Source organism: Stenella coeruleoalba (genome assembly GCF_951394435.1).
Source record: "Stenella coeruleoalba genome assembly, chromosome: 11".
In the NCBI taxonomy this organism is placed as follows: domain Eukaryota; kingdom Metazoa; phylum Chordata; class Mammalia; order Artiodactyla; family Delphinidae; genus Stenella; species Stenella coeruleoalba.
The window spans coordinates 92,478,436-92,504,140 of NC_137157.1; the positions used below are offsets into that span (position 1 = coordinate 92,478,436).

Sequence of the window (25,705 nt, forward strand, 5' to 3'; positions counted from 1 at the left end):
ATGTTCTTGGATTGGAAAAATCAGTATTGTTAAAAGACCATACTACCCAAGGCAATCTACACATTCAGTACAATTCCTATCAAATTATCAATGGCATTTTTCACAGAACTAGAACAAAAAATTTTTTTAATTTGTATGTATGGAAACACAAAGACCCCGAATAGCCAAGACAATCTTGAGAAGGAAGAATGGAGCTGGAGGAATAAGTATCCCTGACTTCAGACTATACTACAAATCTACAGTGATCAAAACAGTAAGGTACTGGGAATGAAAACAGACACACGGATCAACAGAACGGGATAGAAAGCGCAGAGCTAAACCCACACACTTATGGTCAATCTATGACAAAGGAGGCAAGAATATACAATGAAGAAGAAGTCTCTTCAATAAATGGTGCTGGGAATACTGGACAGCTGCATGTAAAAATATGAAATTAGAACATTCTCTAACAACATATACCAAAATAAACTCAAAATGGATTAAAGACCTAAATGTAGGACTGGAAACCATAAAACTCCTAGAGGAAAACATAGGCAGAACACTCTGACATAAATCGCAGCAAGATCTTTTTCGGGCCGTCTCCTAGAGTAATGGAAATAAAAACAAAAATAAATGGGATCTAATTAAACTTAAAAGCTTTTGAACATCAAAGGAAACCATAAACAAAACAAAAAGACAATCTACAGAATGGGAGAAAATATTTGCAAACGATGCTACTGACAAGGGATTAATTTCCAAAATATATAAACAGCTCATACAGCTTAATTAAAAAAAAAAAACCAATCAAAAAGTTGGCAGAAGACCTAAATAGACGTTTCTCCAAAGAAGACACAAAGATGGCCAACAGGCATATGGAAAGATGTTCAGTATTGCTAATCATTAGAGAGATGCAGATCAAAACTACAATGAGGTATCACCTCACACTAGTCAGAATGGTCATCATTATAAAGTCTACAAATAATAAATTTGTAGACTTTATAGAGGGTGTGGAGAGGGTGTGGAGAAAAGGGAACCCTACTACACTGTTGGTGGGAAGGTAAATTGTTACAGCAACTACGGAGAACAGTATGGTGGTTCCTTAAAAAACTGAAAATAGAGCTACCTTATGATCCTGCAATCCCACTCCTGGGCATATATCTGGAGAAAACCATAATTTGAAAAAATACACGCACCATTGCAGCACTATTTACAATAGCCAAGACGTGGAAGCAACCTAAATGCCCATCAACAGATGAATGGTTAAAGAAGATGTGGTGTATATAGTATAGTATAATATAATATAATGTAATATAATATATAATATAATGGAATACTATTTAGCCATACAAAGGAATGAAATAATGCCATTTGCAGCAACACGGTTGGACCTAGAGATTATCATATTAAGTGAAGTGAGTCAGAGAAAGAAAAATATGATATCACTTATGTGGAATCTAAAAAGAAAAAAGGATACAAATGAACTTATTTACAAAACGGAAATAGACTCACAGGCATAGAAAACAAACTTATGGTTACCAAAAGGGAAAAGTGGTAGGGAGGGATAAATTAGGAATTTGGGATTAACATATACACACTACTATGTAAAATAGATAAACAACAAGGACATACTGTATAGCACAGGGAACTCTACTCAGTATCTTATAATAACCTACAATGGAAAAGAATCTAAATATATATATATGTGTATAACTGAATCACTTTGACATACAATTGAAACTAACACAACATTGTAAATTAACTACACTTCAGTTTTAGATTCTGCTTTAAACTTAAGTCTTTACATGTCATTTTGCTAGGTTTATTGGATTTCACTGATTGAATGTAGTCTGATTGTTTCAAGGAAACTAGTCATTTTAATCATGCTAAACTTTTCTCTTTAAAGATGATCTGCTAGTATGTTATTAGTTACTTTAATTGCTCTTTCCGTCCCTAGGAGCTGATGCAACAGAATGGGATTGGTTATGTGTTAAATGCCAGCAACACCTGTCCCAAGCCTGACTTTATCCCTGAATCTCATTTCCTGCGAGTGCCTGTGAATGATAGCTTCTGTGAGAAAATTTTGCCGTGGTTGGACAAGTCAGTAGATTTCATTGGTAAGTAGCTCAAGTAATATTACAAGCCCTTTGGGTTATAGTCTCATGTAGAGGTATATCCCTCCCTCCCTTCCTCCCCTTTTTTTTCATTAGAGAAAAGGAACCTATTTCATACAGTTCAAAAGTTTGAGAACACATGATGCTCCTTATCTCATTTAGTGGCCAAGGTGGTGTGTGTGTGCCAGGCCCTCCCTAGGGACTAGCCTTGTGACATCCTCGCTAACTTTAACACGACCAGGGTTAAGCCTGATGGGAACTGTGATTATGTATTGGCAAGTGCTTGAAAATCGGTTAAACTTTTGGGATTAAACTTTTTACCCACTTCGTCAAATCCTGTAAAAGACTTTTGGAAACTGTGGTGGCATTCCTTAAACTGGTTCTGCCTTGCCTGCTGTGTTTTCCCCAGAGAAAAGTCAAATCCTGTGAAAACAAATCCCATTACATTTAAAGTCTTTATGTCACAAGATTCCTAAGCCTCAGTCCGTGTGCCAGTAATTTCAAGTAGTATCGGATCTAATGAAATTCCAGCGCACACACACACACACACACACACACACTCTCTCTCTCTCTCTCTCTCTCTCTCTCTCTCTCACACACACACACACACACACTCTAATACTTGTGTGGTCGTTCCTTGGCGTTGTCTGTGACAGGGTCTGGTCCATACCGTACTTTGTTCTGCTCACTGGGCCCGTCAGCCCTGGAGCCTCCCTGACTCCCAGCTTCTGGCGCTGTTGTGACATTTTGGTGCCCCGGGATCAGATCTGCTGCTAGGAAATCGATGATGTGTATTTGAAATGTGGTTTTGGTGGAAAGTGGCTAAACCAAGGAGACGTGTTCTTTGCTCTTGACCAACACAAGAAGGTGTGACTCTTGATGTCCGTGGGAAGAGTTTTCGTTACTTTTCCCCCAGTCACACAAGTTTGAGCACCCTCATCCACAATTAAATACTCTGAATTGGTTACTGAAAGTTTAAAAATAAAGAACTAGTTCCATTTTTTTTTTTTTTTTTTTTTTTTTGCGGTACTCGGGTCTCTCACTGCCGTGGCCTCTCCCGTTGCGGAGCACAGGCTCCAGACGCGCAGGCTTAGCAGCCATGGCTCACAGGACCAGCTGCTCCGCGGCATGTGGAATCTTCCCAGACTGGGGCACAAACCTGTGTCCCCTGCATCGGCAGGCGGACTCTTAACCACTGTGCCACCAGGGAAGCCCCTAGTTCCTTTTAAACAGTGAAACTGTGTAAATTAAGCCCCTCACTATATGCTTTCATCTGTGAGAGGAATTTTCTAGACAGTGCTTTTGGAACTTCGGGTAATTCTGAAACAGATCTTTTTTTCAAGATTTCAGATTGCCAAGTCGTCTCCTCTTTAATTGGCATGCATTCTGTGAAACACCTGAAGATAAATGGCTTGATAATTCACATTAAAATAATCACAAACAAAAGTCCCCAAATTAATCCTTCCCACCATTCTACTTCTAGGAGATATTCAGCATATCGTTCAATGTTTGCCTCTTTCTTTCTTTATTTATTTTTCCGGTACGCGGGCCTCTCTCTGTTGTGGCCTCTCCCGTTGCGGAGCACAGGCTCCGGACACGCAGGCTCAGCGGCTATGGCCCACGGGCCCAGCCGCTCCACGGCACGTGGGATCCTCCCGGACTGGGGCACAAACCCATGTCCCCCGCATCGGCAGGTGGACTCCCAACCACTGCGCCACCAGGGAAGCCCAATGTTTGCCTCTTTAAAAGATGACAGTTATAATGTCCCCATTGCATGTCACATTGATCCGGAGATGATTGGCTCTAATTTCAGCTAAAAGTGCGATTTCAGTATCTATTTAGAATAGAACCTGATTCTGTTAAGTCATGGCAATGTCTAAGCTTTAGGAGGTTGGTAGAAAAGACAGAATATGAATAACTTTGCCCCAGCTTACTTTCTTCTTTCATTGGAGCTCTTAGCCACTTTTAATTCCTGCAAAAGGAATTTTATCATGTTGCTGGTTGGTGAAATACCCACCCAAATACGTACCGTGATTTATTGTATATCTGAAGATATTTTTACTTACCAGTAGTTCACTTGCTTGGCCCTGTTTACTGTTAGGGCCACCATCCTTTTCCCACCCAGACAATCCAGGGCAACACGTCCAGCCCACTGTGGAATTCAGCCCATGTTTGCTACAGTTGCTAGTCTCGTCCAGGCTGTTCTAAGCTATAGTTAGTCATGTCAGAGAATATAATTTGAAGACATACCCTCATACCAGGACTTAATAACGTATAGGCTCATACTTTTTCTTTTTATTATTCAGGTTAAATTTCAGTAAGTTTGTTCAGTAGAGTTTGTTGGAAGGACACAGTTTTCATGGGGTGTTGCCTTTACTTCTAGTGGATGCAGGCCGCGGCGGGCGCATTTGCCCGTCAGCGCCCCGAGTCACCGACCAGGGCCCCCGGCCCAGCTGGCCGCTCGCACAGGCTCCTGCTTCACTCGCCCGCGCAAACTCAGGGCTTATGTGGGCAATCCAGGGAGGTAATTAAGAGCATGTACTTTGGAGCCAAACTGTATCTGATTATCGGTTAAGTGACTCCAGGTGAGTTACTAAAACTTCTGTGCCTCAGTTTCCTGATCTGGAGACTAAAGATAATGTTTCTACCTTTTAGGGATATTGTTCAGATTAAAATAGATAATGCATGTAAAACGCCTTGCAAGGTGCCTGACTCATAATTGGCTCTAATAAATAGTAGCTGTTGGGGCTTCCTTGGTGGCGCAGTGGTTGAGAGTCCGCCTGCCGATGCAGGGGACGCGGGTTCGTGCCCCAGTCCGGGAAGATCCCACATGCCGCGGAGCGGCTGGGCCCGTGAGCCATGGCCGCTGAGCCTGCGCGACCGGAGCCTGTGCTCCACAACGCAACAGGAGAGGCCATGGCAATGAGAGGCCTGCATACTGCAAAAAAAAAAAAAAAAAAAAAAAATAGTAACTGTTTTAAAAATTACCTAAGTCCTTTTCTGTTTTTCCTTGGAGCTGTGCTCTGTCACCTCAGTTATTTCTTCCTTCTTTTTAGCCTCTTTAACTTCTCCCCGTCACTGACTCCCTCTTAACCCATTGCATTTGTTATCCCCTCTCTCTTTTTAATCCTAGAATTGATAAAATAGAAAAAACTGAAAAATAGATAAAATTGAAAAAATAGATACATCTTGTTTAATTCCTGGATTGCTGTAGTGGCAGCCTGCTTTTTTTTTATTTCCGGTTTTCCCCGTCAGCGCCTTCTTGTTGCCCCCTATTCAGGAACCTGCAGAGGCTCCTTAATTGCCTCGAGTCCCTAGCCCAACATTCCCAGACTCTCCAACACCTGCTTCGCACCTCCGAACCCTCCTCTCCGGTCACTTCCCGCCCAGCATGCGCCAGCCAAGGCTGTTTTCTGAGTGGTGGTCCAGCCCCACCGTGGGTCTTTCTCAAATGTTTCCCTTCTCCTCTCCGCCAGGTTGACAGGTATTACTTCCTCTGCCTTAAGAGACTCAGTTTAGCACTCAGTTCTGCCAAGAAATGTGTTCTAATGAACCCCACTTAAGTATAATCACTTTAGATTTTTAAAATATATCATCAAAGCAGTTGTAAGAACAGTGTAAGTACCACGCAGAACATTTGAAAAAGAAACCTGTAACCTCAACATCCTAACACATCGGTTATCATCATTGCTTTATTTCCTTCCAGCCTTTTTCAAATTTTTTATAAAGATTACCTTTTAAAGTATGTATCGGTCAGCCAGCCAGTATTTACTGGGTTCACACTGTGTGCTCAGTGTTAAACGCTTTGGGGAGTGTTAGAAGCAAGACCCTTCTCGGTCCTCCTAGTCTAGTTTCGTGATAATTATTAAAAATGATGAGAGAGTACTGTCAACATTAAAAAAATATTTAAAGCCAGCCTACTTCCAATAAGAATTTGAAGCAGCTTACAGTAAGAGGTTGGGATCAAAAGATAACACACATTCACACGCGTACCCATTAAAGCAGGACAGAAGGGCAAGAGCCAGGTAATATGGGACTAGGAAAGGCACAGTAAAACCGGAATTAGTTATCTCTTGAAATTGAGTGAACACCTTTCCTTTGAGCTTCTTAGCAGCCAAGGTGAAAGAGGAAATACTAAGAGCAGTATAGGCTAAATACTGAATAGTTGAGAGGAGGAAGAGAGCTGTGTAGCCCAGGAAGGCTTGGACTTGACGTACGTGTGTTTATATACTGTTAGGTTGTATAGCGTGATCCTTTTTTCTTTGTTTCAATGTTGTTTTGTGTTCGTTTGTTATTGTTTTATTGTGTTTGATTTCCCTGTCTAAAGGGAAGCTGCTTGATTGTTCATGTAGTACCTTAAAGCTCTACGGTGTTTTGTACGTAACAAACAATAAGTCCTATACGTTGGGAATTTATTATATGTATAACAGAGGCGGTGAGATTGAAGTATTATTGTATATTGTATTACTCAGCTGCCAGAGCAGATTCCCTGGATACCTTGTTAATTACGAGAACTTTACCATAAAGTTTGGTAAACTTTTGGTAGTTATCAATGAAAACAAGGCTGAAAAGGGAAGAATTTAGCTCCTGGCAGCAGCATGTAGGTAAAGGGTAAGCACATACGTAATTGTTCAGATATAAGGTAGCCACTGTACTGGCTAAAGTGGTAGTTGCTTCCAGGCGTGGGATAACTTCATCCATGTCCACGAGAAAGCTTTTAAAGCTCATCTACAGTGAGAGGTGGCAGCACCGTGCGATCGGATTTCCTTGGTTCTTGGTTCTAACAGTGTTCACGAGTCCTTCTACCATGTTATGGGGAGTTAGCATGACGCAGTCAGACAGTATCTCCTGGAGATCAAGGAAGAGGTCAGAGTTCTCCTGGTCCTCATTAAGGTGACCTCCTGAAATTGATTCATGGCCCACACATGGCTTCTTCTTAAATTCAGCAAGTAAAGTGAGCCACTTTATGACACACAGAAAAGTCTCCCAGAGAAAAATAGGGAAATTATAGGAAGGTGGATTCTGAGTCGGCGTTTTACAAATTGCTTGACTTGGCGTCCCTGCGTCATGATGTGGTGTCACTGTGATTAAGTCTCTCCCCGTCCCCACCTCCCTGCTTTTTACAGTTAATGTGTCACATATGTTTAAAATGAAAAAAATTTTTTTAATTTAATCGCTCATATATATCAAATCGTTATGCCACACACCTGAAGTACAATGTTATATGCCAATTATATCTCAAAGCGGGAAAAAACGTAGTATCTCTTACATAATTCGTAAAAAACTTAAGTATCAGACAACATAGGTAAACAAAATATTAGCTAAATCTTAGGATTTGGGATGTTGTTTTCTTTATACTCTTCTGTATTTCTGAAGTTTTCTACACTAAACAAGTAGAATCAAGTGATCACAATGTGTGATTTATACTCAGGGAAAGTTATTAAAATAATAATGTAAAAAACACATGGTGAAAAGTACTGAATAAGAGGCAACCTGAGTTAGGGACACATTGCTTATTAACACATGTGGACCTTCATTGTTCTATATGTAAATTGTGGGGAAATCATCTTCCCCTACCTCCTTAAAAGAATACTGAAAGGAACAATAGGTAAATAGATGGGCTTTACTTCGAGTTGCCAGATGAAAGCCATTGTGAGTAAATGGAAATAAGATTTCACTGCCGAACAAAGTTGTCATTAATGACCCTTTCTGAATTTGACTCATAGAGAAAGCAAAAGCCTCCAATGGATGTGTCCTAGTGCACTGCTTGGCAGGGATCTCTCGCTCTGCCACCATCGCCATTGCCTACATCATGAAGAGGATGGATATGTCCTTGGATGAAGCTTACAGGTGAGGCCAGGAACATGCCCTGTGAGACTGGCTTCTCCTTTGACCTGAATCATGAGAAGACATGGTGGGTGGGGGAGAGGGTGGTGGTGACCACGTTAAAGCAGATCATGATTATTTTAGTTATACTCTTTACAGGTGACTGGATTTTTAAATGGTTTTTCAAAGATTGGAGAAAAATGCCTTTTTATAATTTAGTACTAATTCTGCCCTCACATATATCAAGTTCATCCTCAGCTACTTTTTAAGTTTAAGGAAGAGCAAATACAGAGATCTCCATCCTGTTACTTGAGTTTGTATCTTTGCCTGGTTGGGGAAATATCATTTGTTCTAATTTACACACGAGAAAGAAACGCTCCAGGAGAAACTCATTGTAGAATTCCTACCGTGCTTCAGATTCTGTGTCTCTTTCACTGAGGAAAAATCCCAATATATGCAAGTATAAAACCAAATAATGGTCAAACTCCATTCGTTGAGTAGAATTTCCTGCAATCTAGAGTTGCTTAGATTTTGTAAAGAATTTTATTGAAGTAGATAGTTGATTTACGGTGTTGTGTTAAGTTTGCTATACAGCAAAGTGATTCATTTATACATACATATATTCTTTTTCATACTCTTTTCCATGTGGTTTATCACAGGATATTGAATATTGTCCCCTGGGCTATAAAGTAGGACCCTGTTGTTTATCCATCCTAGATATACTAGTTTGCATCTGCTAACCCCAAACTCCCAGACCTTCCCTCTCCCCGCCCCCTCATCAACCACAAGTCAGTTCTGTATGTCTGTGAGTCTATTTCTGTTTCATAGATATGTTCACTTGTGTCGTATTTTAGATTCCACATAAGTGATATCGTATGGTATTTGTCTTTCTCTTTCTGACTTATTTCAGTTAGTATGATAATCTCCAGGTCCATCCATGTTGCTGCAAATGGCATTGTTTTTTTTATGGTTAACATTCCATTGTGTGTGTGTGTGTGTGTGTGTGTGTGTGTGTGTGTGTGTGCGCGCGCGCGCGCATGCGCGCCACATCTTCTTTATCCATTCATCTGTTGATGGACATTTAGGTTGTTTCCATGTCTTGGCTATTGTGAATAGTGCTGCTGTGAACATAGGGGTGCATGTGTCTTTTCAAATTATGGTTTTGTCTGGGGATATGCCCAGGAGTGGGATTGCAGGGTCATATGGCAACTCTAGTTTTAGTTTTCTTGAGGAACCTCCATACTGTTCTCCGTAGTGGCTGCACCAATTTACATTCCCACCAACAGTGAAGGAGGGTTCCCTTTTCTCCACACTCTCTCCAACACGTATTATCTGTAGACTTGATGGTCATTCTGACCTGTGTGAGGTGATAGCTCATCGTAGTTTTGATTTGCATTTCTCTAATAATTAGCGATGGTGAGCATCTTTTTCATGTACCTATTGGCCATCTGTATGTCTCCTTTGGTGAAATGTCTATTTAGGTCTTCTGCCCATTTTTTGATTGGGTTTTTTGTTGTTGTTATTGAATTGTACGAGCTATTTGTATATTTTGGAAATTAAGCCCTTTTTAGTCACATCATCATTTGCAAATATTTTCTCCCAGTCCATAGGTTGTCTTTTTATTTATGGTTTCCTTTGCTGTGCAAAAGCTTGTAAGTTTGATTAGGTCCCATTTGTTCATTTTTGCTTTTATTTCTATTGCCTTGGGAGACTGACCTAAGAAAACATTGGTACAATTTATGTTAGAGAATGTTTTGCCTGTGTTCTCTTCTAGGAGTTTTATGGTGTCATGTCTTATACTTAAGTCTCTAAGCCATTTTGAGTTTGTTTGTGTGTGGTGTGAGGGTGTGCTCTAACCTGATTTGCATGTGGCTGTGCATAGAGTTGCCCAGATTTTTAAGTATATAATTTTGAGGGGGTTGCCTCCACCCCCCCTTTCTCCAGACAGAAGGCAGCCAGTGACAGCAGCACCAAGGACTGGGGTTGTGTTCAGGGACGCCTGAATCGGAGTCCCCTGTGTGTCTTGTTGGATAGAGGTGGTTAGTTTGCGTGTGATAAAGGATCGATAAATACAGGCACGTGGAGCCAGGCCTGCTGTAACAATTGGACTTTCTTCTCAAATTGGAAAATCTGGAGAAAAGAAATGAGCTACCTGAACAGCTCCTCACTTGAGGAAGGAGCTGAGGCGGTGGGTCCTCCCTGTGTCCGCACCGCGCCGCGCCCTGCAGTCTGGCTGCTCCCTAAGGTCCTCCTGCGCCCAGTAGAAACCAGCAGGAGAGGCGCCCTTCCATCCTGTTGCCGGGTCTCATCGCGAGGGTCCTGCATGTACACTTGTCACAGTTGAGGCAGTTGTTTCTGGTTTCGTTAATTTGCTTTAGGTTACTGATTTCCAAGGAGTTTATTTTTGATTTTTCTCTTTTCTTCCTTATCCAAATATAAATTTTCAGTGTAGTTTCACTCCTGCATCTTCTGAGAAGTGGCCTTAAGGGTTAGGGGCCACTAAAGAATGTATCTACTATTTCTAAAGAGTCTCTGTTTCTACGATGAAACAGAAAAGCTGTTTATAACTAGTTTTGATCCCTTGATGACTCTTTTTTAAACAAGGTGGTTACAGAAATGAAGCCAGACATCAGACCTGTTTTTTTTCTTTTTTAATATTTTAATTTATTTATTTGGTTGCGCTGGGTCTTACCTGCGCAGGTGGCCTCCTTAGTTGCGGCTTGCTGGCTCCTTAGTTGCGGCATGTGTGCGGGACCTAGTTCCCTGACCAGGGACTGAACCTGGGTCCCCTGCATTGGGAGCGCGGAGTCTTAACCACTGTGCCACCAGGGAAGTTCCTAGACCTGGTTCTGAATCCCGGCACCGTCCTTTAGTAGCTGTGTGATTTAGGGCGAGTCACCTAAGGACTGTGTGTACCTCTGTGATGGGGGTAATTACACCCACCTGACAGAGGGTAGTTTTGAGAGTTGAATGAGAGAATACTCCCTTCAGTGCATTCGCATAATGCTTAGCAGACAGACAGAGCCCACTGTGTAGCTGGTTACTCTGTCACACCGAATCCAAAGGGAAGGAACTCGGAAGTGTGTGCTTTGATGCCCTGGCCATCTGATACTCTCTCTTTTGATCGTTAATTAAAAATGTGCAACGTCTTGAAGTGGCCGTGGGGCCTTTGATGTTGGGAAGCTGAAGGTGGCGCATGGCTGTTAAGCTGTACTTCTGATGGCAGCGCCGGTGGGGAGGGGCGGTGTCATCCCGGGTGGTGAGGGAAGAATCATCTCTTACCAGTTGCACTGGAAGCCTTGGGTCCTTGAAAATAAGGAGGCTCAACCTAGAACTTTAGGGGCCTGGCCTCCCGCCTTCTAGCACCTCCGGGCTCGGGCTATAAAGCTCCCCGACGCAGAGGCCCTCATCTCCTCCTTGACCCTCTGCCCCGAGTTTTAAACCAGCCACCTGACAGAGGTCTTGGAAGGGTCTCTCTGATGATTCCCTGTCGCAGCTCTTCACTTGCCGTAGCTTAGTAACATTCTTACAATAACAGGTAGTCGTCAAATTCAAGCCTTTTAGGTTTTTTCCTCTTTTCATAGATTTGTGAAAGAAAAAAGACCTACTATATCTCCGAACTTCAATTTTCTGGGCCAGCTCCTGGACTACGAGAAGAGGATTAAGAGCCAGACCGGAGCGGCGGGGCCCAAGAGCAAACTGAAGCTGCTGCACCTGGAGAAGCCAAGCGAGCCTGTCCCGGTCGCCGTCGCCGCCGCGGAGGGCGGGCAGGGAGGCCAGCCGCCCCTCGGGCCGCCCCGCGCCCGTCCCGCCGCCGCTCCCCCCGAGGCGTTGGGGCCCCGGCCTGTGCCCCGCGCCGGTGCGCCCGGCGCCCAGCCCTCGCCTCCCGACGACGGCCCCCTGGTCCAGGCGCTCAACGGGCTCCACCTGCCCGCGGACCGGCGGGAGGACAGCGGCCGCCTCAAGCGCTCCTTCTCCCTGGACATCAAGGCGGTGTCGCCGTCAGCCGGCGCGGCCGCGCCCCTGCGCGGGCTCTCCTCCCCGGAGGCGGCCCCGGAGCCCTACAAGCCCTCCTCCGCCCTGGAGGGCGCCGGCAAGCCGTGCCAGTTCTCCCCGGTGCGGGAGGTGTCGGAGCAGACGCCCGAGGCCAGCCCGGAGCGGGAGGAGGCCGGCCCCCCCCGGGGCCCCCAGCCTCCGAGGGCCCCCGAGGGCCAGGGCGCGCGGCCCCGCGCGGGGAGGCCGCTCCTGTCGCCCCTGCCCCGCAGCGGCAGCGTGGAGGACCACTGCCAGCCCCGCTTCCTCTTCGGCCTCTCGGCCAGCCAGCAGCACCTGGCCCCGTCCGCCGCCGGGCTGGGCCTCGAGGGCTGGCACTCGGACATCCTGGCCCCCCAGACCTCCGCCCCCTCCTTGGCCAAGAGCTGGTATTTCGCCCCCGAGCCCCCTCACTTCTACTCGGCCTCGGCCGTCTACGGAGGCCACGCCGGCCCCCCCGCCTTCAGCTGCGGCCAGCTGCCCGCCTGCGGCGGCGACCCAGGCCACTCCGTGCGCCGGCGGCAGAAGCCCAGCGACAGGGCCGACTCCCGGCGCAGCTGGCACGAGGAGAGCCCCTTCGAGAAGCAGTTCAAACGCAGAAGCTGCCAGATGGAGTTTGGCGAGAGCATCATGTCCGAAAACCGGTCGCGGGAGGAACTGGGGAAGGTGGGCAGCCAGTCGAGCTTTTCAGGCAGCATGGAAATCATCGAGGTCTCCTGAGAAGAAAGACACTTGTGACTTCTATGGACAGCTTTTTTCTTGTTCACAAAAAAATATTCCCTGTAAATCTGAAATATATATATGTACATACATATATATTTTTGGAAAATGGAGCTATGGTGTAAAAGCAAAACACGGATCAACACCGCTGCTCTCTTTTAATATCTGCACTTGAGAGAGCAGCTAGTATTTCTCTCAACACAAGTGGAAGAAGGGCAGAGGCTAGCTTTCCCCCAGGCACACGAAACAATTCTATGCAGTGGACTGCACATCCTCTCATCATTCTTACTAAATCGAGTTCTATTTGGTGTCAGAGGACAGACGCGCCCACCATTTTCTTGTCGTGCTACAACGAGATCTCAAATACTAGTCCTGTCCGGTCCCTTCCATAGTGCACCTTAGTGCTGAGACTGAGCCAGCCTGTGGGTCGGGCGGGGAGAACCTATTAGGAACAGAACCTAATGGTAAATCCAAGAGAAATGACCACATCCAAAGCTGATTCACAAACCCAAGAGCACCTGACAGCCGAGCGATGAGAGCATCGTTCTGCTGACCGACCATTAGGGGCCTTGCCAAGATCTACTATAGAGCAACCCCAGTACCTCAGACGGAAAGTCGGGGCTTTCACCACTACCAGGTTTGGTGGCCCGTTTTCTAGGCATTGTGAACAGGCAGGTAGCTAGTCACCCCTTTCAGACCAATTCAGACGGTCTCTGCACACATTTCCAGTCGGGCCTGGATGGAGGGCGTTCATTTGTTCGTTCTTCTTCTCAGCTTTGTGAAGAAAGGAAGGAAGCGATCTAGGATCAATGTAACAGCCAGGAGTCTGGCAGCATCACGATTTAAGCTAAGGCTGGGAGGCTAAACAAGTCTCCCTCCCTCTTTATAAATCAAAGAGTTGTTCGAGATGGGGCTGTCAACCCTTTCGATGAAGGTTAATTTCAAGCCAGACGTGAATTTATTCGGTAGCAGAGCAGCAGCACCGTCTCGTCCTCAGCCGCGCTAGACGGCTTCCATTTCGGGTTCATCGTGCAGATGCATCTTGTGAAAATGGAACGGTAAGGCAGCATTTTATAGGAAACTACTAAGAGGCAGAAAACTGCGGAAGGATTAGAGAAGGTGGAATTGCTGAGGAGAAGCAGGAAACTGTTATTTTCTCAGTGGTTTTTTCCCTTAGCATGCGACCAAGGTGGTATTTCTATAATTAGACTTTCATACTGATAGGGCTGAGAGAGGCTTTGGTAAGCAACGAACGTTCAGAGAGAAACAGTGTAGGAAGGTGAGGAGAAGGCGGTTGAATTTTGCTTCGTTGCGAGCAGAGCGGAAAGACACAGCCAAGCTGTTCTCAGAAACTAACCCCAGCATTTTTTAGTAGAACGGACATATCAAAGTGGAGTGGGACCAAGTGGTCTCCGTCCGTGACCTACAATCACTGTATGGAATCAATCCTGGCAGCTGAAAATAGGAGGTGATTAGAACAAGTCCACAAGTGACAGCACTTACCTGCTTTTAAACTTCCTGGCTTGAGTTTTGTCAGCTACAGTCTGGTCCTGTTTTGAAGCCTTAATTCACGTCAGCAGCTTTTTTTTAGGGTGGTGGGCGGGTGTTAGCATTGTTCTTTACTGTAAGTGTAGCTAGTTGCTGACTCATATCTCAGGTTTTTCTACATGTGAGAAATGGACAGTCCTTTGAGTTGGATGTGACTTCGTGTTTCCCATGGTGACTGCTAAAACCAGCATAGATGACATGATTCAAAACTGAACTGATTGTGGCGATTATGAGCTTCATAGAACATAACTGGTTATGCACAAATAATGGGCTACGATATGGGTATTAAATGGAGAGAGAACTGCGTAGGGAGTGCGTTGTTACCATACTGGAGAAGTTCTGTTAAGAGTGATTTAGCTTTTCTATATACATGTACATTTTGGATGTAATCAGATATTATCAAGGTTTCACACAGTAATTTCTGATGTGTTATGTACACATGCACCAAACGTGTAACAGCTCCCTGCTTCCAGAGTCTGGTCACAACTGTGGAACATTTTTGAGAAATGAAATCAATGGCTCCAATGCTGTACGTTTCAGGAGGGTTGTGGGACTTGGTTTTAATGCGATCTTTGGGCAGAATTGGCCTTCCATCACTTGGGATTTCTCTTGGCCATGGTCCCCTTCCTTCCTGTGACCAACGTGGTCCTGTACTACACCCTTTGGTCCTTGATCACTAACGTCGAGTAATCAGCCCTTGGAATGGAGACTGCCCTGCCGAAGGGGCAGCCTCTCGGGCCAGCCCCAGACGTGGGTGGCCGAGGGCCGGGCAGGGCGGTGGCTGACTCTTTGCAGCGTGGAATCCGAGGGGGAGCCCTGGAGCCTACCAGATGATACGGGATGGTGATTTTATACGATAGAACTAGAGCTCTACGTGAGAAATGCTGGAAAATGGTTTAGGACATTTGTAAAGCTAGGTGGGAAGACTGTATAAATGTTTAATATGAATATAGTGTTCTTTTGTAGTAAGGCAAGCTGTTGAATGGTTGAATTGTGCATTTCTCATTCTGATGTGTCATGAATGTTAATATGATGAAATAAAATCAAAACTGGTACCTGTTTATACATAAGTATGAGAAAGGACCTCTCTCTACAGCATGTCCGAGTGGTGTAGGAGGCCTTGGTGGGACCTGACCTGCTGTCCTCCCGCCGGAGGCATCAGCTGTGTCACGGGATCCATCATTCACAGGGAACACGCTCAGGCGGTAACGGTCTGTGGCCATCGCCTTCATTCTTTAATGTGTACGCCAGACGCAACTGTGGTGTAGAAACCTCCGATGACCTCAGGTTTGGTGACTGACTGAAACCAGAATAGGTACAAGGTAGGAAGAAAAAAGACCAGGTAAACATTTGTGGTGCATTTTAATGTAATATGTGGACGGTTTTATAATCCTTATAGGAAAAACTGAGGGAGAGTAGTTATTTAACGATCTGTTCTCCATCCTTGCCGCGTACATCATGTCCAGTGTCGCATGATGCTTGTAAGTGACACTGGGCATGATGACTCATGAGAACAGAAGCTCAGCCTCATCAGGTTGTTAGTAAAGAATCAGGCATTAAAGGAATAAAGCATTTACCTTCAGTGCAAGCAGCTGGGATAGTGGCGATAAGAAGAATCACAGGCGACATCATTTAAGTTGGTTGTGAAAGGCTTCTGAGTTGAAGTCAGATGTAAGGAAATTTAAAAACAAGAAGGATTGGACAGGGTGAGTGAAGACCAGAAGAGCTGTCTTGACCAGGGCCTTACCAAAAACTGGAGGTGGGCGTGGGATAAAGGAAGAGAGGGCACATGGCATAAATCTGCCTCGAGATGGGAGGTGGCAGGAGGGAGCAGGTGTCTCAGTGAGAGGCTTTGGGTGGGAAGCTGTAGATGTTGGAAGGCCCGAAAGTCAAGCCAGTTACTACTTAAACACAGACAGATCTGAGGGCCTCTTGGGGACCACCAGCCGCAGCAGGCTGGTGTCAAAGGACTAGTTTGGGTCTGACATCATCAGACCAGGGCTCAGGCTAAGGGGAAACGGGGAAGGTATAGATACTGGGACAAGTGAACAAGACCTTGTTATCCTCAGAACCTTCACCGTCATTTTGTCTTAGATACTCCTGTCTGGTGGTTTTCGCTTTCTGACACTAAGCAGATACGTTTTAGGTCTAGTAAACAAAATTTAGGTCTAGGTGCTTTTCTCTGAATATAACTCTTCCGCCTCTATCAATGAAAGAGGGAAGCAAGGTATTTCTTGCATTCTGTGGGGCCCATTCATCCTTGTACAGCAAAATTATACTTGGTTGTATCTTTACAATGTTGCAAAATCAACTGGAGGATGACACCACCATCTTGGAAGATGTTTACAAGTCAATCATATTGTTGCAGTTTATGTGCATATAGATGTCAAACTGGGCTTATGTAAAAACAAATTTCATTCCTTTGGTTCTGGCTAACACCCCAGAGTCAGTTGGAAATGCTTTCCCATAGGACATGCAGAATGTTACCTTGTAGGAGGGTGTCATAGGCAAACAGGATAACTGGGAGAGGGTGAGCTCAGCTGTGGCCTGGGTTCTCTGGTCAGGGGAAGTATGACAGTTTCAAAGACTGAATTAAAAATACTTGGTTCACAGAAGCTTTTAGCATAAATCATGCTTCACTATATAGAACAGGTAGCAGTAGGAATATGCCTTGATTGGTGAAGAAAATTAATCAAATCGTCAGTAAATTCTATCATGTCCTATGTTGACACAGATGACCCTGAACAAATTCCTAAGAGCAATGGACACATACACGCAGCTCACCACATGAGATACTGCTCATACTAATAAGCAACTAGATTTAGTTGCCAAAAAAGTTTTAATGTTATGGTTTGAAGCATGTGAATAATTAAGTTACCTGGTTACCCTTTCCCTCTGTAGTCACAACATTTGAATGGAAGGTACATGCCTTGTGTGTGTGCAAGAAATTCAGTGTTACTTATTATAAACCAATAAACAACAATGACATCTCTGAGGCACTATGTAGCTCTTAACAAAGGAATGAAAGTCAGGGTAGGGGAAGAAAAGCAAAATTACTTCTCTCACAATTAAGAAAAAACATACACCTGAAAATTCCACAAGAAGAAAACATTTCCCTTCTCTCCATGCTGCCCTTCAATCTTTAGTATCAACATGTTAAGTAATTTCCGACTGAATACTACATATCTGGGTTTAGCTGAGGTGTAAACAAAACAGGAAGACAAAATTTTCAATTACTCTAGGATTTTAATACGTGTTTGTTCACAGCTCTCATTACTGAAGATTCCTTGTTTTCCTTGGGATTTGCTAAGGGAAATGCCAAAGCTAAATAAGTTCTACAAATAAACCCGAAAGAGTAAGTGGCACATGTAGTTCCCCAGGGCCATTGGTTTACGTAGCCTTGGAAACAGCATGTCCATAATACCTGTAATGTACCTTTTTCACGCGTCGGAGGAGAAAGCAAAGAAATAAGCTAGAGAATACTTTACCAAAGACAAACCAACCAAACCAATTTCTTGAGTGCACTGAGAATGTGGAGTCCTTAAAAACTCATTCCATCGAATATTCACTCTGGCAGAGAACGTAAGTTACTAAGAATGATAAAACTTTGAGGGAAATAAAGATGTGAAATCTATGAAATGATTATAAAGCTGCCCATGAAATCTCTCTCTGGCTCTTAACCCCACAATTCATTTATTGTAAACTTATATGCACATAATACAAGGGGTGAAGGCCTTTCTACTGATCTTCCACTTCAACTAGTGAAACAAGGAGGCTGCAGTAGAGCGGCCTGTTGGATGGGGTTCATAACTAGAGGTGAACAGACTGACAAGCAAAACAGGTCCTTAAAGGAAGCGAGCCACTTGACACCTGTCTAATTCATAGTTAAGAAAAAGAAGGAAAGAAGCTCTCCCTTGGCAACTCAGAAATTAAAGTCACTACAAGACCCAGGGCCGCTGCTCAGACACAACAGGCAAAGACGCTCCTCACTGCTTCTCGAGGGTGATGTATCAGAACCGCAGACATGGGATCTAAGAGCTGGAAGGGGCGTGAGACCCCACCCAGACCACCTCGTGCTCTAGCGGGGGTGGAAACTTCCAGCCAGGGCTCTCTGACAACCCCAGGCAGCCTCCCCATCCCTGAAACGTCCGAGAGCGTCCAGCTAGGTCACTGGCCATTAACCAACAGAGATCCAGCATTACTGTCTCTTGAAACAGTAAACCCCTCAGATTCCCAGAATCCATTGGAAAAAGTAAAATACTGAGGAGGGAAAAGTAAAATGTTACCAGTCAGGGTTCAATCAGAGAAGAACCACCAGGAATGATGTAGAATAAGAAGGCTGTTCAAGAGACTCACCTTAAGCAATTAAAGGAGCTGATGAGAGCCCCAGTTGCGCTGTTTCTTCTTCACCAGGAGTCGCTGGGCAGGTGGTCCAGAAAACAGCTGGATGTGCAGTGGGGGATGGGTGGGCAGTGGGGGATGGATGGGCAGTGGGGGGATGGATGGGCAGTGGGGGATGGGTGGGCAGTGGGGGATGGATGGGCAGTGGGGGGGATGGATGGGCAGTGAGGGATGGATGGGCAGTGAGGGATGGATGGGCAGTGAGGGATGGGTGGGCAGTAAGGGATGGATGGGCAGTGGCGGAGAGCCAAGACACCTGAAGCCTGCAAGCAACAAGCTGGAACCACATCTGTCTCCCACCAGAACCCACGTTGGCTCTTCCCTTCTCTAAGCCCTCATCCTCCCTGCTGCAGAAGACCTAAGGAGAAGTTAGTACTCATACCTGGCCCAGGATCTGGAAAAGCTGAAGGAAGAGTTCTGTGGGGCCGGACGGAGGAGCTGCTGCCCACACACCAAAAGTGCACCAGGGCCTGACTGACAGCGACGTCCTCAAATACACGTGGATGTTGCTTCACTTCCACTGACAAGTCTCCTGCAAATTTCTCTTGTGGCCAACCCTAACCAAAAAGGAACAGGGAAGGGAATTCCAGGAAACATAACTCGACTTAGCCAAAGTTGATAACGTTGCAAAACCACCACATACCACAAATATTAAATTAACTAGAATTATTTCAAAACACATCAGATTTCCTATTGTTCTTCTCTGCTTCTACCCAGGAATAAGCAGTCTGTCTACTTTGGACCCAAATCTAAGTTCATATACCCTGTTTTGTCTAGTGTCTTTGTAAGAAGGAAGAGAACTGGATGGAGCGCTGGCGGCAGAGGAGTTCTGCGCGTTGTGTGAGGCCACCTTTCTGCCACGTCCAGACCATCAGCTGCTGCAACACAGTTGAGAAAGCTCTGTCCTCGCAGGCTCAGTCTGCATGTCACTTTGTTATGTGCTTTTATTTGTAAATTGTATTAAGTGCAGTGAGGATAATGCAACGTGATCTCTGAGCTATTTTGACAGCTTGTAGACAACCGGCCTTTCCTTCTTTGAAAGCTACAAGCACGTCTCTGTGTTCAGAGCCAGGTTCTGTATACTCCAGGAACTCAAAAAAAGACAATGATGGTTGAGAGCTGAAAAATGCCACTTTCTGTCAGTCTAGGGGAAGGGACTATGAGAATGCCTTTTATTATTCAACTTTTCTGCCAGTTTGAAGTTAAAAAAAAAAAAAGTGAAGTTAGGAAAAAATAGTAATTAGAGTAGGTGGGTACCTAGTCTAGCCACATCAGATATTAAAATGTATTGTGAAATTATAATGTTAAAACAGTGTGTGGGCTTCCCTGGTGGCGCAGTGGTTGAGAGTCCACCTGCCGATGCAGGGGACACGGGTTCGTGCCCCGGTCCGGGAAGATCCCACATGCCGCGGAGCGGCTGCGCCCATGAGCCACGGCCGCTGAGCCTGCGCGTCCGGAGCCTGTGCTCCGCAACGGGAGAGGCCACAACAGTGAGAGGCCCGCATACCGCCAAAACAACAAAAAAAAGCAGTGTGAAAAAACGAACAAAACCCAGCATGAAACAGTATGGACAGAAAGATCAATGGATCTGAATACAGTCCAGAACCAGATCCTCGATTACATGGAAATTTAATACATGAAAGGAGCACTGAACACAGTGGGGTGGGGGTGGGGGAATGCATTATTCAATAAATGTGGCTGCCTTCCCCTCCGTGACATTTCCTAGAATAACCTTAGCTATTTAACAGATTTTAAAATTACAGAACATCTTTCTTGATTGTACTCTAATGAAATGCTCTAGGAATGGTTTAAAGCCCCACTAAAATCCTGACCACCAAAGGCATTATAAAGATGAGCTTCTTTCACCAGAGTGGCCCAACAAACTCTAAAGGTCTAGCTCCCCACTCCCAGCTCAGTGCTTCCAATGCCTCCCTGGCTCCCTCAGACGCCTTTATCTCCTCTGGCTGGACGTCTCTACCCGCCTTCCTTCCTGATGGGTAAAGAAGCAGTTCCAGAAGGTTGCCCTCTGAAGGAGGCAGATGCTGCCTTGGCCTCTTCCCCGGCTCTGGTTTCCAGGTTGTCTTTCCAGTTCACAGGGAATGAGCAATCTTGATATTTTTTGGTCCTTAGAAAATGCTAGAAGCTATTGATTTTTTCCCTGTGTCTACATTTTTTTTCAATTATTTTTTCCATTTAGCTTGGAATGTTCATATTTCTGCTGTCATCCAGTTGTTTTATGCCCTACATTTTATCCCGGGTTCTAAGAACCTTACAAGATAGTGTTCAATCAAAATTCGAGGTTTAAAAAATAAAAAAATTCGAGGTTAGAATCAGATAAAGTTTAACTGAGAGATGCTAAACTAAGTGGGATCAATTTTAACCTTACAAATATACCTAAGGCTGTTTGGACACAAAAAACACCCTCTGAGGCTTGGAGGAATCTAGGGAGCCCCGTGGGCCTCAGTGACCTCCCTATATCCCCGGCTCCTGGTCTCCGTATGCCTGCCTGGATCTGTTCGTATGTTCCACTTCTTTGCTTCTGCAATCTTTTCTTCCATTAGAACGTTTATGATGTGCAACAAGTACTGCACTGAGTACTTCTGTGGTTACTCAAATTGCTTCATTTCCTAATCGCCCATAGAAATTCAGCAGCACTTGGAGTTTTTCCTCTTCAGCCTTTTTTGTATCCCCGGCACAAGGCCTGGCCCATCCAGTGGGCTCCGTGGACGCCTGCTGGGTGAGCGCTCTCCGCTCTGCTCCACGAGTCTGCAAAGCTCGTAAAGCAAATGAGGGCTACAACCTGCCTCAAAAACGGGAGTCCTGCCGGCGCTGATGTAATAAGAGGAAACCTAAACTGTATCTGCATCAAGGAAACCAGCTATCAGTGGGAGATGAACCCGACCAGGCTGTGGAAAGGGAGTCTTCAGTTTCCGATGACGACACAGGAGGGGCACCCTAAGCTGACACAGGAGCAGTGCCAGGCCAGATAAAGACTTGCTACGATGGAAACACAACACACACACCTGGATTAAATTAGTTCTTTATGTTTACAACCCACAAGACAGCCGACTGAGAAAAATTTCACGAAGGCGTCAGGGACACAGAGCTTCTTAAAATATTTCTCTCCTTCTCTTCATATTTTCAGTCTGCAAGCTAGACTAGATAATATACACGGTCAATTAAAAAGAAAACAACTACGCAAAATAAAAATAAGTCCCAAGGCAGAGTTCTGTAAAGAATCCCTAATAGTTGAAACATTCCAACTTCGGTGACCACTGAGAGTAGGTTTGCTGGTTGCAGAGGGAGAGCGCGTCAAGGGAAGGGCTGGGGCATCGCAGTCTCCAGGGCGGCTGGACTGCTTCCCGTGCCCTCAGGGAGCGTCCACACCCCCAGTGGCCTTCGGTCACCTCCGACGCCTTTGGTTCCAAGCGTCCTGGGGCCCTGGCGGTCCCCCGACCGCAGCCGGTGGGGGGAGGCAGCTACAGCCTGAGCTCGCGGTCGGGCTTCATGCTGAAGGGCTCCAGGCGCTCGGCCTCGGGCAGCAGGCTGTTGAGCCGCTCCAGCAGCGGCACCGTCTGGTCGATGCCCATCTGGATACGGCGCAGGATGGCCGACATCTCGTTGACCTTCTGGATCTGCTCGGCGTATTTGGCGTATCTTTTCTGGCGCTCCTGCATGAAGCTAAAGAGGGTTTCTACAGACAGATCCATCTGCAGGAGGGAGAGAAGTGAGACACATTCAACCCAGAGGAAACAAGTCCCGTCACAAGGCTGGGGGATGAGCACGAGGTGCGGAGCCCACAGGCCACGTGGGGGGCGACCAGCTTTGCAGGAAGCGGAATCGCTGGGCATAAAAACCTTCCAGGACACGACCTGACCGGCTGCTGCCCCAGAACCCTCTGCAGAGGGAGACTGGGATGACGGCCTCCAGCTCTGCCTTCTGGACACGTGAGCCATCTAGTCCTTCTTGAGACCCTGGGATTTCTAGCTCTTTCTCTCTATAGGAAAGAATCCTGGGCTCAGAAATCAGGCAGACCAAGGTTTGACTCCGGCTCTGCCACTGAGCTGCTAATATGTATGCTTTCTGTCTCAGGTCTTTCATCTGCAAAAATCAGGGGACTGATGGCAGACTTGCAGGGTTGCTGTGAGGACGAAATGAGATGACGACGTGCTCAGGACTCGGCTTTGTCCTCCCTCCTCCCTGGAGGCTGCAGACCGCAGTCACTCCGGGAGAGCTGCCTGGAGGGGGTGGCACTCCCCGCCAGGACCACAGACGCCAACCAAGTCAAGTCTATATACCATGCGGGGCAAACGGAGGGCTGCTTTGGGCACTCTCCCCCCAGTCAAGCAAACTGGAGGCTCTGGGCTCCCCTTTTGTGGCCTCTTTTCCTCCCCTGGCGAGGTTCTTTGGTACCTATCATCTGGATGAAAACAGGAGGAGGAGGGAACCGCCAGCATGTCGGATGCCCGCAGCCCTCCTCTGCATGGACCCGCATCCACTCCCTCCCCACTTGTTTCCTTCCCCAACCAGGGAGGAAACAGTCACACCCCCGAGACTCATGCTTCTGTCCCAAAGCTCAAGTGGCACCTCAACCCTTCCTTGTTGTCCTCCCAGGAGCGCGGCCCTTCCCAACCCCGGCAGCCAGCCAAGCGCTGGCCCTCAACGCGAGTTACCGCAGAGCCTCTGAAAACGGCGTGATAAAGACAAAAACAAAACAAACACTCTAACATATAAGAGCCCCAAGCCAGGGCACCCCCCGAAAACAAAATAACCAATTCTATTTTGACGCTGTGCGTGTGGGGAGAGAGGGACAGTGCTGAGGAGCAGGGGGGTTGTTACAGGAACTCAGGGCTTATTTTTGTCCGTTGGTTCTCCCGTCACTTGTTTTGAAATGCCGAGGGGACAACGAAAGACAGCTGGTGAAGGGCTGGGGTGCGCAGGGAGGAAAATAATCCATCTGCATGGGAAGCTCCAGACAAGGTGGAAACGGTTTCTACCTTCCGAGGGCTCTCTGCAAGCCTGTTCAGGCGCTCAGCACTTCGGAGGTGGGGAGGCAGGAAACGATCGTCTTCCTCACAGTCGGCGCCAGCCTTCTCAGGATGGCAGTTCGGTCCAGCACCTAGAACACTCCGCCCTCTGCAAGACTGTGGGAGCCAGCTGGGACCCACTCGTGGGCCAGCACAGCCCATGGAACAGCCTGCACCAGAATTCAGAAGCTTCTCGCGTCATCACGTTTCGCTTGGCGGGGGCACTCCCGGCCCCCAGCCCCCGACTCTACCAGACCAGACAGACTCCCGAGTCAGAGTTTATCTGAAATGGCCTCCAAGGCTCTACCTTATCGTGCCTAAGGCCCTTGGCAATCAACCCATCCCCTCCCCTACGGCCGGACTGACACCTGATCAGACAGCTTTTACAACCATCTTAGCAGAGTTCTTGTTCAATGGCATACACTTCCTTACACACTTCCACATCCAGCTGAGGCCACGTTTAATGTGTCCAGAGCTTCTGTCCGAAGCCATGTCATGCTGAATGCTTAGGTGAGCACACTGAATTCAAGCACGCTGTTCAAACGTGTTTAGAGTACATCTTCCAAGAGTCAATTCCATGACAGTCCCAGAGGGAAAAAACCACAGAAGAGGAAACTTAGGGCTGAGCGACCTCCAAGATCTCACAGTGACAGAACCAAGACTAAAACCCAGATTTCCTCAGTCCAGCCTCTTCCTTTCACTGTATTTAATTGAGAGAGTACCATTAGGGGCACACGAGATTTTAGCTGGTACATGGCATGGCATTGAAGAGCATCAAATCACGTGATGGAAAAGTTACTGCCTTTTAAATCTTTTCCCATTCTTTCTGATTGCTGCAAGTAAAGTCTCAATTTGGTGCAGCTAAGACTTTAATACCTGGAAGAGTGTAATAAAATGGGCAATGCCTGCTTCTCATGCCCCGCCCTTTGCTCAGACAATACCGCTCCTGACCCCTACCCCTACCTAAGCATGTGCCCGTGAACCCCAGGTACACACTTACTCCAGCATTTCTGACATGACTTTAGGCAATGTCAGCATCTAATGCAATTCCGAATCTTAGCATTTTGACAATCGGGAACATATTCACCTTTCCTGTTTCTATTTTGGCATGTAGACTCTAACAAGGAAGCATAAATACAACACACAGAGTCAACGGACATTTATCGAGTACTACCGTGTACCATGCACCATGCAAAGTCCTAGCGATATGGATATTAAGAACCAAAACTATTTACACCCACACGGCTTACTGTGTACATTAACATGACTCTTCTTTTCCACTCTCTTTGTTAACATGACTTTACTATTCCAGGAAACTCAGGCCCAGAAGGAGGAATGTTGCAAATAACTTTGTTTCAGGAACTTCCAGAGGAGCCATTTAAATGTAAAACTATTAGATTTTCCAATAGACAGAGAATGACTATTTATTCCCCGTGACTCTTGCCTCAAAACCCTGGCCTTGCTGTGACCACATGTCTAAGTACTAGTCAGCGGCATGTATATGAGGAAGTCTCTCACGGAGCTTCCGGGTGCCTTCCTAAAAGTTAGCTGGCATGCTCCTCCTCTCCTTCTTTGTCCCTTCCCTCCCTCTGCTGCTGCTGAAATGCAGATGCAGCCCCCATGGACCACAAGAATAACTAAGCTCATAATCTGTGGGTCGGCAGAGCAGTGAACTGGAAGAAGTCTGGGTCCATGAGGCTTTTTCCCCATGAGAGTCGTACCGGGTGTGGGAGAGAACAACAAATTTCCATTTTGACTGTATGGCCCAGGAAACTCTGTTCAATACTCTGTAATGACCTATATGGAAAAAGAACCTAAAAAAGAGTGAATATATGTATATGTATAACTGATTCACTTTGCTGTACAGCAGAAACACAACACCGTAAATCAACTAGACTCCAATAAAAATTAATTTAAAAGAAACAAACAAGGTAGAGACTTCCCCTGGTGGCGCAGTGGTTAAGACTCCGCACTCCCAATGCAGGGGGCCTGGGTTCAATCCCTGGTCAGGGAACTAGATCCCACATTCATGCTGCAACTAAGAGTTCGCATGCCTCAACT

The 25,705-nt window shown here is 46.1% G+C and overlaps 2 protein-coding genes across 7 annotated transcripts in view; one reads left to right on the forward strand and one right to left on the reverse strand.

Annotated features, from left to right (window-relative positions):
• DUSP16 (dual specificity phosphatase 16) overlaps positions 1–15,472 on the forward strand; it is an 85,392-nt gene extending 69,920 nt beyond the window's left edge. For all 5 annotated transcript variants that reach the window (XM_079937639.1, XM_079937642.1, XM_079937643.1 and 2 more), the window contains 3 exons: positions 1,934–2,093; positions 7,817–7,940; positions 11,501–15,472. In XM_079937639.1, the coding sequence (XP_079793765.1) occupies positions 1,934–2,093; positions 7,817–7,940; positions 11,501–12,668 (1,452 nt within the window). In that variant the 3' untranslated portion in view covers positions 12,669–15,472. The remainder of the gene's footprint in view (positions 1–1,933; positions 2,094–7,816; positions 7,941–11,500) is intronic.
• Positions 15,473–20,521: 5,049 nt separating this feature from the next.
• The window catches only part of BORCS5 (BLOC-1 related complex subunit 5), a 98,658-nt gene continuing 93,474 nt past the window's right edge, over positions 20,522–25,705 (reverse strand). For both annotated transcript variants that reach the window (XM_079938177.1, XM_079938176.1), the window contains exon 4: positions 20,522–22,327. In XM_079938177.1, coding sequence (XP_079794303.1) covers positions 22,097–22,327 — 231 coding nt within the window. In that variant the 3' untranslated portion in view covers positions 20,522–22,096. The remainder of the gene's footprint in view (positions 22,328–25,705) is intronic.